Below are 17466 nucleotides of genomic sequence, written 5' to 3'. Positions count from 1 at the left end.
TTACCACTGTGCAGGCTGGTGGTGGTGGTGTAATGGTGTGGGGGATGTTTTCTGGGCACACTTTAGGCCCCTTAGTGCCAATTGGCCATCGTTTAAATGCCACGGGCTACCTGAGCATTGTTTCTGACCATGTCCATCCCTTCATGACCACCATGTACCCATCCTCTGATGGCTACTTCCAGCAGGATAATGCACCATGTCACAAAGCTCGAATCACTTCAAATTGGTTTCTTGAGCATGACAATGAGTTCACTGTACTAAAATGGCCCCCATAGTCACCAGATCTCAACCCAATAGAGCATCTTTGGGATGTGGTGGAACGGGAGCTTCGTGCCCTGGATGTGTATCCCTCAAATCTCCATCAACTGCAAGATGCTATCCTATCAATATGGGCCAACATTTCTAAAGAATGCTATCAGCACCTTGTTGAATCAATGCCACATAGAATTAAGGCAGTTCTGAAGGCAAAAGGGGGTCCAACACTGTATTAGTATGGTGCTCCTAATAATTCTTTAGGTGAGTGTATATACAATGTTTACCTGTAATGATAGGGTTTGTGGACACGACTTCTGAGAACCTCTTTAATCTACGATATAAGTAATGTTTTGGCATGTGCCCTAGGTGCTGGGTTAGGGTATTTATATACATGTTAAAGGGATTCTGTCATAATATTTTAGCCCTATAAGCTAAACATATGCCCATGTCCGTACTAATAACGTAAATCCTAAACTGGCCTTATTAAACCTGCTTGTGGCTCTATTAGCCCAAAAAAAAGGTTTTTATAACCTGTCAATCGCCTACCTAAGGTGCCCAAGGGGACGTCTGTTAATACAGGGTGCCCGGCCGTCTGGTGCCTAGCGCCTCCTTCCCAGTCTTAATCGCTGCCCTCCCTGTATACAGTGCCGCCTTCCTCACCTCAGCGCGGCCTCCGCCAGATCCGGCGCCTGCGCACTAGGCTCAGCCTGATGCGCCGCGGACTCCTGGCAGCGGCTTCGTTGAGCCGGGCGCATGCGCACTTTGCTCAACGAAGCCGCTGCCAGGATCCCGCGGCGCATCAGGCTGAGCCTAGTGCGCAGGCGCCGGATCTGGCAGAGGGCCAGCCTGATCTGGTGGAGGCGGCGCTGAGGTGAGGAAGGCGGCACTGTAGACAGGGAGAGTGGCGATTAAGACTGGGAAGGAGGCGCTAGGCACCAGACGTCCGGGCATCCTGTATTAACGGACGTCCCCTTGGGCACCTTAGGTAAGCGATTGACAGGTTATAAAAACCTTTTTTTTGGGCTAATAGAGCCACAAGCAGGTTTAATAAGGCCAGTTTAGGATTTACGTTATTAGTACGGACATGGGCAATTGTTTAGCTTATAGGGCTAAAATCTCATGACAGAATCCCTTTAAATCTTTGCCCCATGTAAAGGAACGCCTAGCTATGACTCTACAGTAAGTGCTCATTTAAGGGGTATTTCTATCTCGCAAATCGTAGTAAAATTTTTAGATAATGACTTATTTTTGCAGACAAAATGTGTTATATAGCCATGTCCACTAACTAAGGGCGCACGGCTCATGAGGCGCAGTGAGGCAGTGGCCTCAGGAGGACTGCAGGTGGTGAGGCGGCAATTTAGCTTCCAGCCCTGCCGTTCTGCAGACATGTATGTGTTTGGTGTTGTACATAGCAGTTTTCCTATAAATCCATGGTGCACAATAATTCCTACATATACATGTGTGCAGGGGACCTTTGGAGAAGCAGGTCACATGATTGCAGGTCCTAAAAGACTATATATGTAATATATGCAGTTTCTCTGTATAATAGAGCGTGAATATCTGCTTCATTGTAACATCTGCTCCTCTGTGAAGCGAGCCGAATCCCGGTCCTCAGACTGTCAGCACTCCTGCAGGTCTGGCTCCTGCAGCTTCTGCACCATGTCCCTCAGCATGCGGTTACAGAGAGCAGCATAGGGGTTTAGCAGGACTAGCTGCTGCCTGGCAAAGTCACTTCCCAGCTTTGCAGCTCTCTGAAAGTCTTCTCTGGCGGCTTCGTTGTCTCCTTTTAGGCGTAAGATCAGTCCTCTTTGGACTAGAGCCTGACGTCCTGCAATACCCACTCCTTTACTCAGCTCCACTGCACGGTTCAGATCTTGCAGCGCCCCTGGTGGGAAAAGAAAGCACTACATTTAGTATATTCTCTACTTGTTTAGGCCTCATGCACACGACCGTTGTGTGTTTTGGGATCCGCAAAACACAGATGGCGTCCGTGTGCATTCCGCAATTTGCGGAACGCCACGGACAGCCATTGATATAACTGCCTATTCTTGTCCGCAAAACGGACAAGAATAGGACAGGTTATATTTTTTTTACGGAGCAACAGATGCAGACAGCACATGGAGTGCTGTCCGCATCTTTTGCGGCCCCATCAGGATAAAGATTTTAAATGTGTTTTTTAATTTTTTAACCAAAATAATTTTCTTGTGTGTAAAGGTTAGATAAATCATGTTTATATAGTAAGGGTCCATTCACACGTCCGTAGTGTATTGCGGATCCGCAACACACCCGGCCGGCACCCCCATAGAAATGCCTATTCTTGTCCACAATTGCAGACAAGAATAGGACATGCTCTATTTTTTTCCGGTGCCGTGGACCGGAAGATCGGCAGCGCGCTCCGGAAATGCGGATGCGGACAGCACACTGTGTGCTCTCCGCATCCATTCCGTCCCCATAGAGAATGAATGGGTCCGCACCCGTTCCGCACAATTGTGGACCACAATTGTGGACGTGTGAATGGAGCCTAAGTGTATTAGGCTTATATTAATGCATATTAAACATTTACAATTAGTCATGTGGTCTATATGTTAGGGTACTTTCACACTAGCGTTTTTCTTTTCCGGTAGGGGCTCAATACCGTAAAAAAACTGATCAGTTTTGCACCCGCCCGGAAAACTCACTTGTGTGAAAGGGGACTTAAGCTTACAATAGTGTTACTTTTTACCTGTCACATCGCCCTCCAGTCGCAGGGCTTGAGCGCGGTTGTTGTGTGCAGACGGCCGATCCGGAAGAAGCGCAATAGCCTCCGTGAACATCTTTACAGCTGTCTTCACATCTCCAGACTCTGCTGATTTGACACCGCTCAGCTCCAGTTTAAGTGTCTTCTCCAAAAGCTCAGCTGGGAACCTGCTGTCTAAAAAAAAATAATTCAAAGATACATTTTCTAAAGAGTATTTGCCCCTACACAATAATATTTTTTTGATTTAATCAAAAATGATCATCTAAGCCACTTGTCAAGTAGTAAACATTTTAAGCAATTTTGAGACTATAGCTCTTATGTGTATCCATGGTAACAGACTACAAGCCCTGTGTAGTCTGATCTTGCAGGCATACTTCCACTCATTCTGCAGGTTAGCAGGGGGATCAGACTGGTGTTAGCACCGCAGAATTGAATTTATATGTGATACCTGGGATCATCATTAGGGGCGTATGGGAAAAATGGGCGGACGTTGTGCAGTGGAATTTCCATCATGGATTTTTTGAGAAATTTGCGCGAGTTGTCACAAAATCTGCGTGTGGATTTGTCGCAGAATTTGTCGCAGAATTTGCAGCTTTTTTTCCACCCTTTGCAAGTAGAAATTTGCATGCCTCATACACACAACCGTAGGCGATCCGTGCCTGTATTGCGGACCGCAAACTTCTGGTCTGCAATGTATACGGGCACCAGCCATGTGCGCTCCGTATTGAATGGGTATGCAATCCGCCAGATACGGTGTGGAGTGGAGGTACGGAACGGAAGCCCACAGAAGCACTACGGAGCAATTCTGTTCGTGCCTCTGCACCAAAATAATAGTGCATGTCTCTGTGACTCTGCCACTGACTCACAGTCAAAAGAAAATAACTGATATGTGAACAAACGCATTAAAATCAATGGGTAGGTGTGCCATCCGTGGGAGGTGTGGATAGTATACATCACTGGAAAATGGCCTAAATTGTCATGCTGAAAACCTAAAATCCACTGCAGATTTTTGCCGGTGTGTTGGTAAGATTTTATGAAATCTCATCCACTTGTCTGGTACTATACATGTGAACATAAGTTAAAGGGGTTGTCTCACCTGGAACATTGGTGACATATCTCTAGGATATACCATCAATGCTTGATGGGTGCGGTTCCCACCTCTTGAACCTGCACCTATCTCTAGAACGAAGCTCCCAAAGGGAACAATAGCACACTGCGCATGCGTGGCAAGCCGAATGTAGCCAGCCTTTGGCTCAGCTATTTGTGGCAGCGAATGGAGTGGTGGCTGCGCTTGCGCCGTGCGCCCTCCATCCTATGGGACTCCCAAAAATAGCCGAACGCGCTGTTCTGTTCTGTTTCGTAGCGCCCATAGAAAACAATGGAGGGCAACTGCGCATGTGCAAGGCGGTTTCTCAAGCATTGGGCTCTCTGTTCTAGAGATGGGTGCGGGTCTCAGAGGTGGGGCCTGCACCTATCTGATATTGGTGGCATACCAGGTGAGACACTCGCTTTAAGGGGTTCATCAATCTCTGAATAAGTCTATCTGAAGTATTTAGGGTTAGGATAGAAATATTAGTGTGGCATAAAAGTTACAAATATATATGATATATTTCAGGCGTTATTGTTTTTCTTTGTGCTCTACGGATCACATGACACATTTCCCAAATTTCTTGCTTTTGGCAGAATGGGTCAAGCATCTAATGAAACTCCTGGCCAAAATGAATTTGGCAGATGAGAGAGAAGAAAGGATCGGACAGTACATTTTGAATTTTAATATGCCCGATCCTTTGTTCTTAAAGGCTAAGTACACCTTGTAAGTACACCTTCAGGGCATTATTTTATGATTGCATTTTACTCATTTTGGGCTAAAAAAAACACATTTTTTTAAATTGATCTTTATGAAAAATCTTCAGCTGTTTCTGAGATACAGGAGTTAAAAACCAGTCTATTTGCATGCTGTAACTGTCTGTTTTCTTTGAATTCCGTCATCTGACGTCTCATGTTTAGCTCCTATCTCTGATCTCCTGACCTCAAAAACACTCATTTTAGCTCACTTTCTATCAAACTGAAGAGATGGTAAGGCGTGGTGGACCCCAATAGGAAATAAGTCCAGAGAGTCTGCAGTAAACCAGGTGTTTCTTTACTGGAGGGATTCAGGTGCAAAACAATACAGGCGAGGCACTGGGCTGGCTTCTCCAGTCTCCTCCCTGGCAGAAAAAGGGTTTGATGCTGAGGAAAGGCCTGAGCTAGCTGTCCCTCTCTCTCTCAAAAGGCTGGTACCCTGGACAAAGGCTCGAGGTCCACGTTCTGTGGCAGAGTATCCTCGTCTCAGCGCCTTCTTCTGATCACTCAATAGTCTGACAGAGTCTGCTCTTCTAAGCACTGTTCACTTACTGCAAACACTAGGGGCTCTGACTGCTCTCCTTATATACAGTTTCTGGCTGAACTAGAACCTTCTAGTGGGAGGAGTGGAGTGGAGTGGAGAAGCTCAGCACAAACAAATACAATGTTACAACTCCCGTCTGTCATAAACTTACATTAGAATGTCAATGATAGTCAATGGCTATGACAGAGCAGTTTTTCCAGACAAAAACAAGTTTTCAGACATAACAACAGAGCTAAAAGCAAAACATGCATAAGGTCAGTCTGTCTGATTTTGGTGGTAAACAAGCCTGGCTTTTTCCCTCCAAAACATGCTCTTCTTCAAACTTTATGGTAGCTGTGGAAAATTACCAGTCCCAAAAGTCTGAGTGTGTTTAATAGCTCCATATATTCCCCATGTAATAACAATTCTGGAAGATATATTTTTATGGCTCTACGTTGTGCCGTTCCTCTATTATTTCTACTAGAAGTTATGACGGAATTGCTAGCAGTCTGCAGTAAGGGTACAGAGGGGAGGTAACAAGTTGGGGGGGGGGGTGTCCCGGCACAGACTCACTCTATCCAATCAGTGCTGCCATTTTCACACTGTGCTTGTAAACCCCTCCCCCCCCAACTGGTTACCTCCCCTCTGTACCCTTACTGCAGACTGCTAGCAATTATTCATAACTTCTAATAGAAATAATAGAGGAATGGGACATCATACAGACATAAGAATAGATGCTCCAGTATTGTTAGTATGTGGGGAATGCATGAAGCAATTACAACAGACATGTCAGGAGAGGTGACAGGTCCTCTTTAAACAGTATAAGTAATTGCAAGTTAACCCTTTAAAGTGAAATAAAGACGTTTATAACTGCATGGGGAAATAGGCAAATCCCAGAAAACAGACACTGATGTAAAGGGCGTGCAGCAAATCTAGAGACTGAGAAGGAAAAGAAGGTAATGTATGATCCTGTGCACCCATGTAATTGTATAATACCGCCTAACCCTCAGGCTTCAACAGATGTTTTAATCTGGAAGGGCAAGCTCCACAAGGCAAATAATGGGAAGATAACCCCTGCACTCTGAGCAATGAGTAACCATGTGTTTGCTCAGAATACATCGCCATATTGTTACCACATCCTTCTTCACATCTCGCCAATAGTCATTGGTCTCCTGAGATATCTAGTATACTTGTAGTATCTATGAAATAACAATGCTTGAGCATCTTTACTGTTCCTCTCTTATTCCTCCATAAATTGACAACTGGGTGTTACCAGTTGGGTTGAAGTGGGAGGGTGTCCTTACATAGTCTGATACTTTGACAAGGAGAATGGTGATAGTCAATTGTGGAATTATTCATACATTTCTAGTAGGAATAACAGAGGAAAGGATCCACACAGATGTATAAGAAAATAATTATTTCCTTTATAATACTGGCAGCACTGATTGGATATTGTCAGGGACATTGTCCCTCAACTAGTAACACCCGGCTGGTCCTTCATTGCAGACTGAAATAAACGTATAGTAGGAATAATAGAGGAATTGTTCAATACTAAAGTTATATGGAATTTTTTATATATTTTTTTGATTACTTATATAGCGCTGACATATTCTACATCGCTTTGCAGACATCATTATTGCTGGCTGGCTGCATTGGAGCTCACAATCTAAGGTCCCTATCAGTATGTCTGTGAAGTGTGGGAGGAAACTCACACAAACACGGGGAGAACATGCAAACTCCATGCAGATGTTATCTTTGGTCGGATTCAAACACAGGACCCCAGCGCTGCAAGGCACCAGCTTCACACAAACTGGTTATTATAAATATTATAATGTCATTACATGGGGAATGTAAGTAATTACTAAAACAGACATGTCAGGAGAGGGGACGGGTCTTCTTTAAATGGGGACAGTGCTGCAGTAGCACTCACAGCCAATACTCCACAGTGCATGGAGCTGTGCTGTACCAGTACCTATTCTGCTGCCCATTCAGCTGACGCCAACTGATCGAATATTAAGTACCCTAAGTGTTTTTTAAGGCGAGGGACACACCTAGAACTTACAGCAAAGTGCTGCAAATTTTATTTTGCCAGTTGTAAAAATATATGTTCAGCTGCGTCTAAATCCAATGTTGTCCGACCTGCCGATGGACTGCAGCTGCTGCAGCAAGACTACTCCACTGAGAAGACATCCCTGCATACAAGCCATGAGATATAACATAACAGGACTCACCCTGATCCTCCTCCTCTTCTATGTCATTGTCCTTGTCCCCAGAAATGTCCCCGAATGGAGCACTCGGATTGAATATGGCGTGCAGGACGGCGGAGTCGTTTGGGGTACACATTGTCGTCCTGTGGTAAGAGTAACACTGCCGGCTGCGAGGAGAGGACTGATGGTGACCCGTCACCCTGTTATCTCTCAGAAGTTATGGGAGTCACCGCAGCACCCAATCATGGAGAGGGGTGGAGGTGGCTTTCCTCCAGATGCTGCTCACATCTGTTACCAGTAAAGACATTATGGAAGCAGACGCCGCCTGATCCAGCACTTCTTCACATGCATGACTCAGGAGAAGAACCCGGCACCGCACAACTTCTAGAATTTTTATTTTATTTCTTTTAGCATTTTTTTCATTAAAATTGTAGCAAGTATTAGGGTAAATGCACACAATCCGCACTGAAATGCGCAGGTGTTTGCAGGGAAATCCGTGCGGTCAATCGGCATCAATTGGTACGGATTTGCATGCGGATTTTACTCTCCCCTATTAAGTGAATACAGAAAATACGGTCAGGAAAAATAAAATAAATTGACATGCACTGGATTTTTAAATCTGCACTGTCAAAATCCGCATGGAAAAAATCTGCATCATGTGCATGAGAATTTCAAATTCTCATAGAATACAATGTACATGACCTACGGTGCGGATTTTCCGTACGCAATCCTGATCATGTGCATTTAGCGTTAAAGGGCATCTGTCAGCAGTTTTGTACCTATGACACTGGCTGACCTGTTACATGTGCGCTTGGCAGCTGAAGGCATCTGTGTTGGTCCCATGGTCATATGTGCCCGCATTGCTGAGAAAAATGATGTTTTATTATATGCAAATAAGCCTCTAGGAGCAACGGGGGCGTTACCGTTACACCTAGAGGCCCAGCTGTCTCTGCAACTGCTGTACCCTTTGCACTTTGACAGGACCAGGCAGTGTAAACGCCATGTACCTGGTCCTGTCAATCAAAGTGCAGATGACGCAGCAGTTAGAGAGATCAGAGCCTCTAGGTGTAACGGCAACGCCCCCATTGCTCCTAGAGGCTCATTTGCATACATTAGAACATCATTTTTCTCTGGCCGGAGACACAATCACTCAAGATGTCGGGGGTGGCTCCCCTGGGGTTTGGGACTATGAGTGAACCTTCAGTATGTATTCTCGGGTGTCTGTGTCTCATGCACTGATCGTCCGGGTTGCGCGGATCTTCCAGGAGTGACAAGACACTTTACATCTGCTGCTGAATTGTTTTGCTTTTCAGTTGCTGGGGCCTTATTCACATTTCCGTTTTTCACTGACATATGCTATCCGCATTTACTTTCAGTGTGTAGTTTTATACTGATTGTCGGTTAGTGAAAAAAATCAGAGACATGCACTACTCTGGGCCATTGCATCTGTACTTGCTTGCGGATGCAATGCGTTTTTCACTGAAGCCCCATTCACTTCTATGGCGCCAGAGCTACGTGAAAAACGCAGAATATAGAACATGCTGCGTTTTTTACGCATCGCAGAACTGATGCGTGAAAACAACGCTCATGTGCACATACACATTGAAATGAATGGGTCAGGATTCAGTGCGGGTGCTATGCGTTCACGTCACGCATTGCACCAGCGCGGAAAACTCGCTCGAGTGAAAGGCGCCTAAAGCTTTTTTTTGTTTCTTTTAAGTTATTATGCACATAACCGCAAGTATTTTGCTTTCCGCAAAATGTGGATCAGCAAAATACGGATGACGTCCATGTGCCATACGCTTTTTTTTTGCGGTCCCATTGACATTAATGACCCATGGTCTGCATTTTGAGGCCAAGAATAGGACATGTTCTATCTTTTGTGAAATGGATGATCCACGTGCTTTCCTTATGTCCGTTCAACGAAAAGATAGAATATGTGCGCATTGCGGACCACGCACCCATTGAAGTTACTGGGTCTGCTAAAAAAAGGAGGGCACACGGACACCCTTAGGATACTTGCACACAAATGCAGGTGAACACACATAAGAGCCGCAAGAATTTCTGTGCATTTCTGCACCTTATCTGTACCAAAATCTGCCATTTCTAACAGCGGCTTTTGGTGCGGTTTTGATACGGATTTGCCGGAGATCTCATTCTTCATTGGAAAAGGGTGAAATCCGCAGCTAAAATCACAAAGATAATGAATTTGGAAATCCAACAGAAAAAAAATCTGCAAAATGTGCATACACTTTGCTGGTACTGTACTAGACTGCGGTTTTTCCGCACTGGAGTCCGTGTATTCCGCACTCGTGTGCAGGTGGCCTTATACTGATGTTACTTTTTCTCAGGCAATGCTGATGACATCACTCTTCATTGCTGCACTTGTCGTTGTTCACATGGTTCCATACTCAACAACTTTAAACCTTTAATTATGAATAAATAAAGACAAACTACAAATATGGATAAAAATGGCCCCGGTCTTTATTAAAATTTAACCATAAATATTAACAATTCCATTAATCATTAATCCATTAAAATTCCCACATATATTAACTTAAGTCCATTAATGAAATACTCAGAGTCCACCCAGTAAGGCCTCTTGCACACAAATATTTATTTTTCCGTTTACGTTCCATTTTTGCGTTCTCTATACGGTCCGTATACGGAACCATTCATTTCAATGGGTCCGCAAAAAAACCCCATTATGTACTCTGTATGCATTCCGTTTCTGTATTTCTGTTTTGTTCAAAGATAGAACATGTCCTATTATCGTCCACATAACGGACAAGGATAGGACTGTTCTATCAGGGGCCGGCTGTTCCGTTCTGCAAAAAACGGAAAACACACGGACGTCATCCGTATTTTTTGCGGACCGCAAAATACTGAAAAAGCCATACGGTTGTGTGCAAGAGGCCCAAGGCTGAGCGACTAACCCCCACCGCCTGCTTTTTTTTTTAAAAGAACGCAACTAAAACCCAGGGAGGGCGGGTGGGACACGTTCTTCTCTCTATTTTCAGCCGATGACAGCGCTCCAAAGGGTGAGTGCCCACTATAAACACTCAAGATTCCCGCCGAAACTTGCCCTTGGCCAATCCACACTTCAGTTAAAAATAGCCCTTTGCCCAGCAACTGGCCAGCAACACCTTAGCCAATCACCTCTCGGTCCTGTTGCCGGCTAACATTCAGAATTACCTGAGGAGAAATAAAAAGGGGGGGGGGGAAATCGGGGAGAAAGGAGCCACAAACAATACCGTGTCTCAATGACACCATGAGGGGCAAATGCCCAAATTATTGGCCCTGCCCCTGTCATTCTGCCTTATACTGCATTCTTGACTGTTATTTCTTAAGGTTACATAATTTCAAAATGTTAACAAAAACATACCCCTCAGGACCCCTCAAAATGAACAGCAGGTCGGGCATGCGCACTGCCGCTCCATTCATGTCTATGGTAGCTCCTGAAATAGCGGCTGCTTGAGGGCGCAGAGAAGGGGGCCAGGGCGGAAATTTTTATTTATTTATTTAATTATTATATATATATATTTTTTTTAAATACATAACTTGCGGACTTGCCCCGCCGGGTCCAGCCTGCAGGTGTGCCATGCGGCCCCCGGCTCTCACAGAGCGGCACGCAGGCTCAGCAGCAGCAGAGCATCAGCAACACAGACAGTCACAGGGGTCAGGGGGGTGTGACTGCTGAGTGGCGCTACGGCGGCGGGTGGCAGGCAGCAGCAACTGGTGTAGACTGGGGAGTGGAGGTCTGGAGACTGGAGGCGGAGCTGTTGGTGGTGAGTAACTGTGTGTGAGTGAGTCTGTGAGACATCAGACAGTGACACTCACACAGCCAGGCCCAGACCAGACCGTCCGGACTGCCGTAGGTGGCACAGACAGGAAGGTAGGTCAAGGTGATCTCATTGAGGGCAGGCTACATTAATTGGGGTGGGTTCAGGGTGAGGTGGGCGACATTACAATGTGACATTGCTGTAGAAATATTAATAGTTTTAATCAGCTCGCATCAAAGTTTGTGTAAGGAAAAAGGTAAATCCCTATTCCCTTAGCCGCAGTCAGAGACAGACCTCTAGAAGCTCATCAAGAGAATGCCAAGAGTGTGCAAAGCAGTAATCAAAGCAAAAGGTGGCTACTTTGAAGAACCTAGAATAGGACATATTTTCAGTTGTTTCACACTTTTTTGTTATGTATATAATTCCACATGTGTTAATTCATAGTTTTGATGCCATAGTCATGAAAATAAAGAAAACTCTTTGAATGAGAAGGTGTGTCCAAACTTTTGGTCTGTACTGTATGTATCCAAGCCCATGAGAAGGTTTTCATACTGACTGTTTTACCACTGGTCCCGATTCAGCCAAAGTACCCTCTGCTAGAGCGCTCTTTGGCTAAATCAGACACAGGGAGACAGATGACAATCTATAAAAACACACACACACACACATCCTAAAATAAAATGTCTGCATAATAAAATTTCCACAACAGACATGAATGGAGGGGGGACAACAAGACATTTGGACAAATGTCTAAGTAGTCTGTGCGGCTCGCAGGGAGAAATGGATGTGGAATGGGGGGGAAAGGGGTAAATGGACATGGATGGAGGGGGGAGAAATGTGACCACACGGATGGAGGGGGAGAAATGTGACCACATGGATGGAGGGGGGAGAAATGTGACCACACGGATGGAGGGGGGAGAAATGTGACCACACGGATGGAGGGGAGAGAAATGTGACCACACGGATGGAGGGGAGAGAAATGTGACCACACGGATGGAGGGGAGAGAAATGTGACCACACGGATGGAGGGGAGAGAAATGTGACCACACGGATGGAGGGGAGAGAAATGTGACCACACGGATGGAGGGGAGAGAAATGTGACCACACGGATGGAGGGGAGAGAAATGTGACCACACGGATGGAGGGGAGAGAAATGTGACCACACGGATGGAGGGGAGAGAAATGTGACCACACGGATGGAGGGGAGAGAAATGTGACCACACGGATGGAGGGGAGAGAAATGTGACCACACGGATGGAGGGAGAGAAATGTGACCCACACGGATGGGGGGGGAGAGAAATGTGACCACACGGATGGAGGGGGGGGGGGGGAAATGTGACCACATTGATGGGGGGGGGGGAGAAATGTGACAACATGGATGGAGGGGAAAAAATGTGAGGGCTGATGTGACATAGGTGATTTGACATTGATGGGGTGAAATGTGCCATGGAGGCCTCAAGGGGGAGAAATGTGACATGGGGGGATGATGGCTGACATGGGGGTCTGATCTGAGGTCTGATTAACATTGGGGGTCTGATTTTTGGTCTGACCTGAGGTGTAATGGAAAACATTTTTTTCTTATTATCCTCCTCTTATAGGGCGAAAAATACGGTCCTCAAACCAGCAGTTGTTTGAAGCAGAGCGAAGATACCAGGACCACACAGAGGAGAAGCCAGTGGGACCAGGGCCAGGTAAGCTGCGGTGGGGAGGAGGGGGGGGGGACCAAAATGTAGCTTCGCTTGTGTTGGCAAAAATCCTTGCACCGGCCCTGTGTGGGCCTGAAGCGCAGGCCTCTCTACGTTCCTGCCCACATCCTGACTGTGTGTTGCACAACTTCTCTTTTTATGCATTTTCACCTTAGGGCCCTGACTCTGCCTGTGTTCAGGGCACTTCATGTGAGCAGGCAGCAGCCCCCAATATCTACTCTCCAGGACTACGTTTGACACCTTAGCCCCTTCCCCCCCCCCCCCCGCCGAACATTTCCCCCCGCTAATACATACATGTCTGCTATAGGTAACAAGACATGGAGGCTCCCGTGTGGCAAAAAAAAATGCACCATGGTTGCAACATGTGAACACAGCCTTAGATACAAAGCTTATCCCCTTCTTTAGAGTTCTTAGTCAATGGTCTCACTGTGAGGAGAGGTGTACAAATCTCATCCTCCTCTGTTCCTTGCTGCTGCGTTCTGGCCGCGGTCTTCCGGTCCGCATCTTGTAAACTTCCAAACGGACAAGGTCATGTGCACCACTGTAATAAGTACAAGACGGTGCAGGGGTCTGATAAAAAGTCTGTGAAGCTGGACAACCCCTTTAATGGGATCTTCCAGGATTTTTATGTTGATTGCCTATCCTCAGGACACTGATCAACGGGGGAGGGGAGGTCCAACACCCCACACCTCTGCTGACCAGAGAAAGAAAATACGTTTGTGTGCATGAGCCCTAAGGCTACATTTGCAAGACCGTATGCAATAATGAGGGGAGAGGAGCATGCGCACAGAGCGCTCGCTCCTCACTGCACGAGAGTGGCTATATAGAAGTCTATGGGCCGGTCTCAATTCCATCCTCGGCAGCGAGGAGAGCGTGCTATACTTGCACTTCTCTCCCCTTGTTTTAGGGATCGTGGGGGTCTCAGGGGTCTGAGAGCTCAGACCCCCACTGATGTAAACTTTTAATGGGTCCCTATGACATATCAAACGTTCTGTGATAACTTAGTGAATGTGCCAGGGGCATAGCTAAAGGCCCATGGGTCCTGGTGCAAGAGTTCAGCTTGGGGCCCCCCTTTTTCCACAGTGCTTTGTGACCAGGGTCCGAGAAGCACATGGGCTTTGTGCTGCCCGAGACAAAAACTGAAACAGCACAGAGGTGTAACTTGACCAGCATGGACTGGTGTCTTATGTGGCACAAGGGTCTTGGGTCCCATCAGGCTCCGGGGCCCTCTGTGCCCCCTATAGCTACGCCCCTGGAATGTGCCCCAAAGTCTAGGCACAATCACACCAGCAAATGTGGGCCTCATGGAGCTGAGGAATACATGTCAATCTGCCCCCATCACGCTACATGATCAGGATTTTCCTGTAGAAGAATATTGCAAAAAGAAAAGAAAAAGAAAAAAAAAAAAAAAAGTACATGAGATAATTATTTTAATGTGATAAACACACAACATGTGAGAGAACACAATCAGGAATATTTTATATTCAATCTTTACATTATTATTATAGTGTCAGCGGACAACTCCATATTTTCTGGAAAAGGTACAGACAGGAACGTCACATCCCAAACATCAATTCCATCAGTGCTAGACAAAAAAGGAAAAATAAAAGTTAATAAAAAATTGGTCAATGATGCTTCTGTTTAAAGGGTTTGTCCAGGATTAGAAAAACACGGCTACTTCCTTCCAAAAACTGCACCACATCTTTCTTCGGGTTCCGATTTGCATTGCAGCTTCACCCTAATCACTTAAATGGAACAGAGCTGCAATACCAGGCACACCCCATGGAGGGGTGTGGTGATGTTTTTAGAAGAAACTAGACCATTTTTCGTAATCCTAGACAATCCCTTTAACTGGTGGAACATTCAGCAATTCCCTATATAACATTTGATCGTCAAATGTAGTCAAATCAGGAATATATTTATTTTGTCTATATAATTAAATAGAAAAAAAAAAAAAAAAAAAAAAAAAAGATTTTAGCTGTCAAGCAATGCCAGATCCAGCGACACTAGCATATGTGCATGCTGGGAGCTGTAGTGCTGAAGGTTGATGGTGTATTAGATGGTTGGCCAGAACTGCCCAAATCGGCAGTTTTGTCTTACATTAGCATAAGACAGGGGCGTTGCTAGAGTCTCAAAAGATCCGGGGCCCAAACCCCAATGAATATGGCCCAGTTCTCCAAGTCGTCCCCCCTTCCCCCCACACACATTTTGCTGTACTTGCTATACAGCAGCACATACCTCTCACATCCAGGGCCTCCCAGGTGACGTCTCCTCGGATGTAGATCTTCTCTGTCATTATCTTCCCCATTCAGTCAGTACTACTTCTCTCAGCCGCCTCGTCTCTGCAGAGTGTGACACACAGACATATTAGCTTCCTCACATTTCTATCATCATCCCCCCAACCTGGAGTCCCCAGTGTTATCCTGCTGCTTGCTGTGCCCCCCAATACCCCCAGATACTATCCTGAAGAAAAATTAGTGCCCCCATAGTAATACTGCCCCCAACCGTGACAATGCTCCCCAAGAGTGCCCCCATTAGTAGAAGAGCCCTCCAGTATTAATCCCCTCACAGAGCCCCCCAGTACAAATAAGGCCCCCTATTGTTCCCCCAGTGGTAATAAAGCTCTCTACAGACCCCTCAGAGTAATAAGGCCCCCCATAGTGCTCTTAGTAGAAATAAGGCGGATCTTTAAATCCCTGCCATAGAGCCCCCAGTAGTAATAAGAACGCCTATAATGTCACCTGGATTTGCAGTGCCCCCTGTTATATTCCCGTCTCCACCATACAGTCCCTTGTAAATAACATCACACCATCTCTCCTGCCCCCTCTAAAATACAGTCCTATGTAAATAACATCACTCCCCTCACTTCACCCCCGCCAACATACAGTCTCATGTAAATAACATCACACCATCTTGTCCAGCCCACTCCAAAATACAGTCCCATGTAAACATCACCTCCTCCCCAGCCGCCTTCAACATACAGTCCCAAGTAAATAATATCAGCCCCTCCCCAGACGCCTCCAACATGCATTCCCATGTAAACATCAACCCCTCAACATTCAGTCCCATGTAAATATCATCCCTCCCCACAGCAACCTTCAACATACAGTTCCACGTAAACAACATCGCCCCCTGTAACATTCAGTCCCATGTAAATATCAATCCCTCCCTCAGACCCCTGTAACATTCAGTCCCATGTAAACATCACTCCCTCCCACAGCCGCCAACATACAGTCCCATGCAAATAACAATCCCCTACCACAGCCACCTTCAACATACAGTCCCATGTAAATAACATCACCCTGCCCCAGCCCCCTCCAACATACAGTCCTATGTAAATAACATAACCCCTCCCCAGCCACCTCCAACACACAGTTTCATGTAACTAACTTCCCTCCCTTCAGCACGAACATACAGTCCCAGTTAAATAAAGACAACTCAGCATTGCTCTGCCTCTCCCTTCACTTACCTCTCTCCATGTAGCAGACATCACCTCAGCTTCTTCCCCTCTTCACTGCCACCCTCTCTTGCACTGGTCACATGATGGTGACATCATCGCAGGTCTTTCTCAACCACTGACCGTTTTACTGGTCACATGACCTGTGATGTCACCACAGGTCCTACAGCTCTTCCACCACATTAGATTCAATTGTATTGCCGTCCTGTGGATGGCAATACAGTTGTATCTAGCAGGCAGGCCATTCAGGGCCTGGGACAAAACATCAGGGGCCCAGGCCCTGAATGTTTTAACCAAGCAACGCCCCTGGCCTAAGGTTTATGGAGACAGTTATGTATTGCTTTATTCTGTAGATCACTTTTTACTGCAGCATTTTATTATTTTCCAATACCCCACTTTGTAGTTCTGGGGGGGAAAAAAGCTTTTAAAAAAATAAATAAAATAAATCTCTGTTATACATTATATACGTTTCTACTTTGATTTCTGTGTTGAAAAATGTACGTGTGCAATATCCCAGATAGGGTACTTGCAACTGTTTACGATATATTTGCAACGGGTGCCTTCCCCCTAGGGCCGTCTATGTAAGGTGACCCAGATATAGGAATGCCAAGTGGTATAGTGTGGCCTAAAATGTCCATTTATATGTGTCACGGTGCTCCTACCTGGATACGGCTGGGCCCCAGGCTTTAGCTCCTAAGCAATAAATAGGGGAAAGAATTGAGGAATTTGAAAGAAAGATTGAGTCCAGACCTTGTATGTAGTTGAACAGAAGTTTTACTTGAATAAACGTTCATCAGAAACAGTCTTCAAGCTTTGTCTTGGTCCCAGCAGACTTTAGCATTAAAAGTGGCAGGCAAACTCGTCTCTGCTACATCTGTGTCTATCTGATCCTGCTGTAATGACAGGCTGGCTGTATGACTTCTTCTGTATGCTGCAATACTTTTTGTAGTTTGGTCT

At 45.8% G+C, this 17466-nt stretch overlaps 1 protein-coding gene across 2 annotated transcripts in view; it reads right to left on the bottom strand.

The window, feature by feature from the left end:
- Positions 1-1359: 1359 nt before the first annotated feature.
- The window catches only part of LOC122927007 (tetratricopeptide repeat protein 36-like), a 57311-nt gene continuing 41204 nt past the window's right edge, over positions 1360-17466 (bottom strand). Inside the window, exons 1-3 of one of the 2 annotated variants that reach the window (XM_044278544.1) lie at positions 7589-7753; positions 2978-3166; positions 1360-2140 (exon numbers count right to left, since the gene is read on the bottom strand). In XM_044278544.1, the coding sequence (XP_044134479.1) occupies positions 1875-2140; positions 2978-3166; positions 7589-7700 (567 nt within the window). In that variant the 5' untranslated portion in view covers positions 7701-7753 and the 3' untranslated portion in view covers positions 1360-1874. Of the gene's footprint in view, positions 2141-2977; positions 3167-7588; positions 7754-17466 lie in introns of those variants that run through there. The other variant, XM_044278543.1, reaches the window with a different exon arrangement.

Source organism: Bufo gargarizans, chromosome 2 (assembly GCF_014858855.1).
Source record: "Bufo gargarizans isolate SCDJY-AF-19 chromosome 2, ASM1485885v1, whole genome shotgun sequence".
Taxonomy (NCBI): domain Eukaryota; kingdom Metazoa; phylum Chordata; class Amphibia; order Anura; family Bufonidae; genus Bufo; species Bufo gargarizans.
Note: the sequence above shows the minus strand (reverse complement) of the source record. Positions and strands in the feature narration are given on the sequence as shown.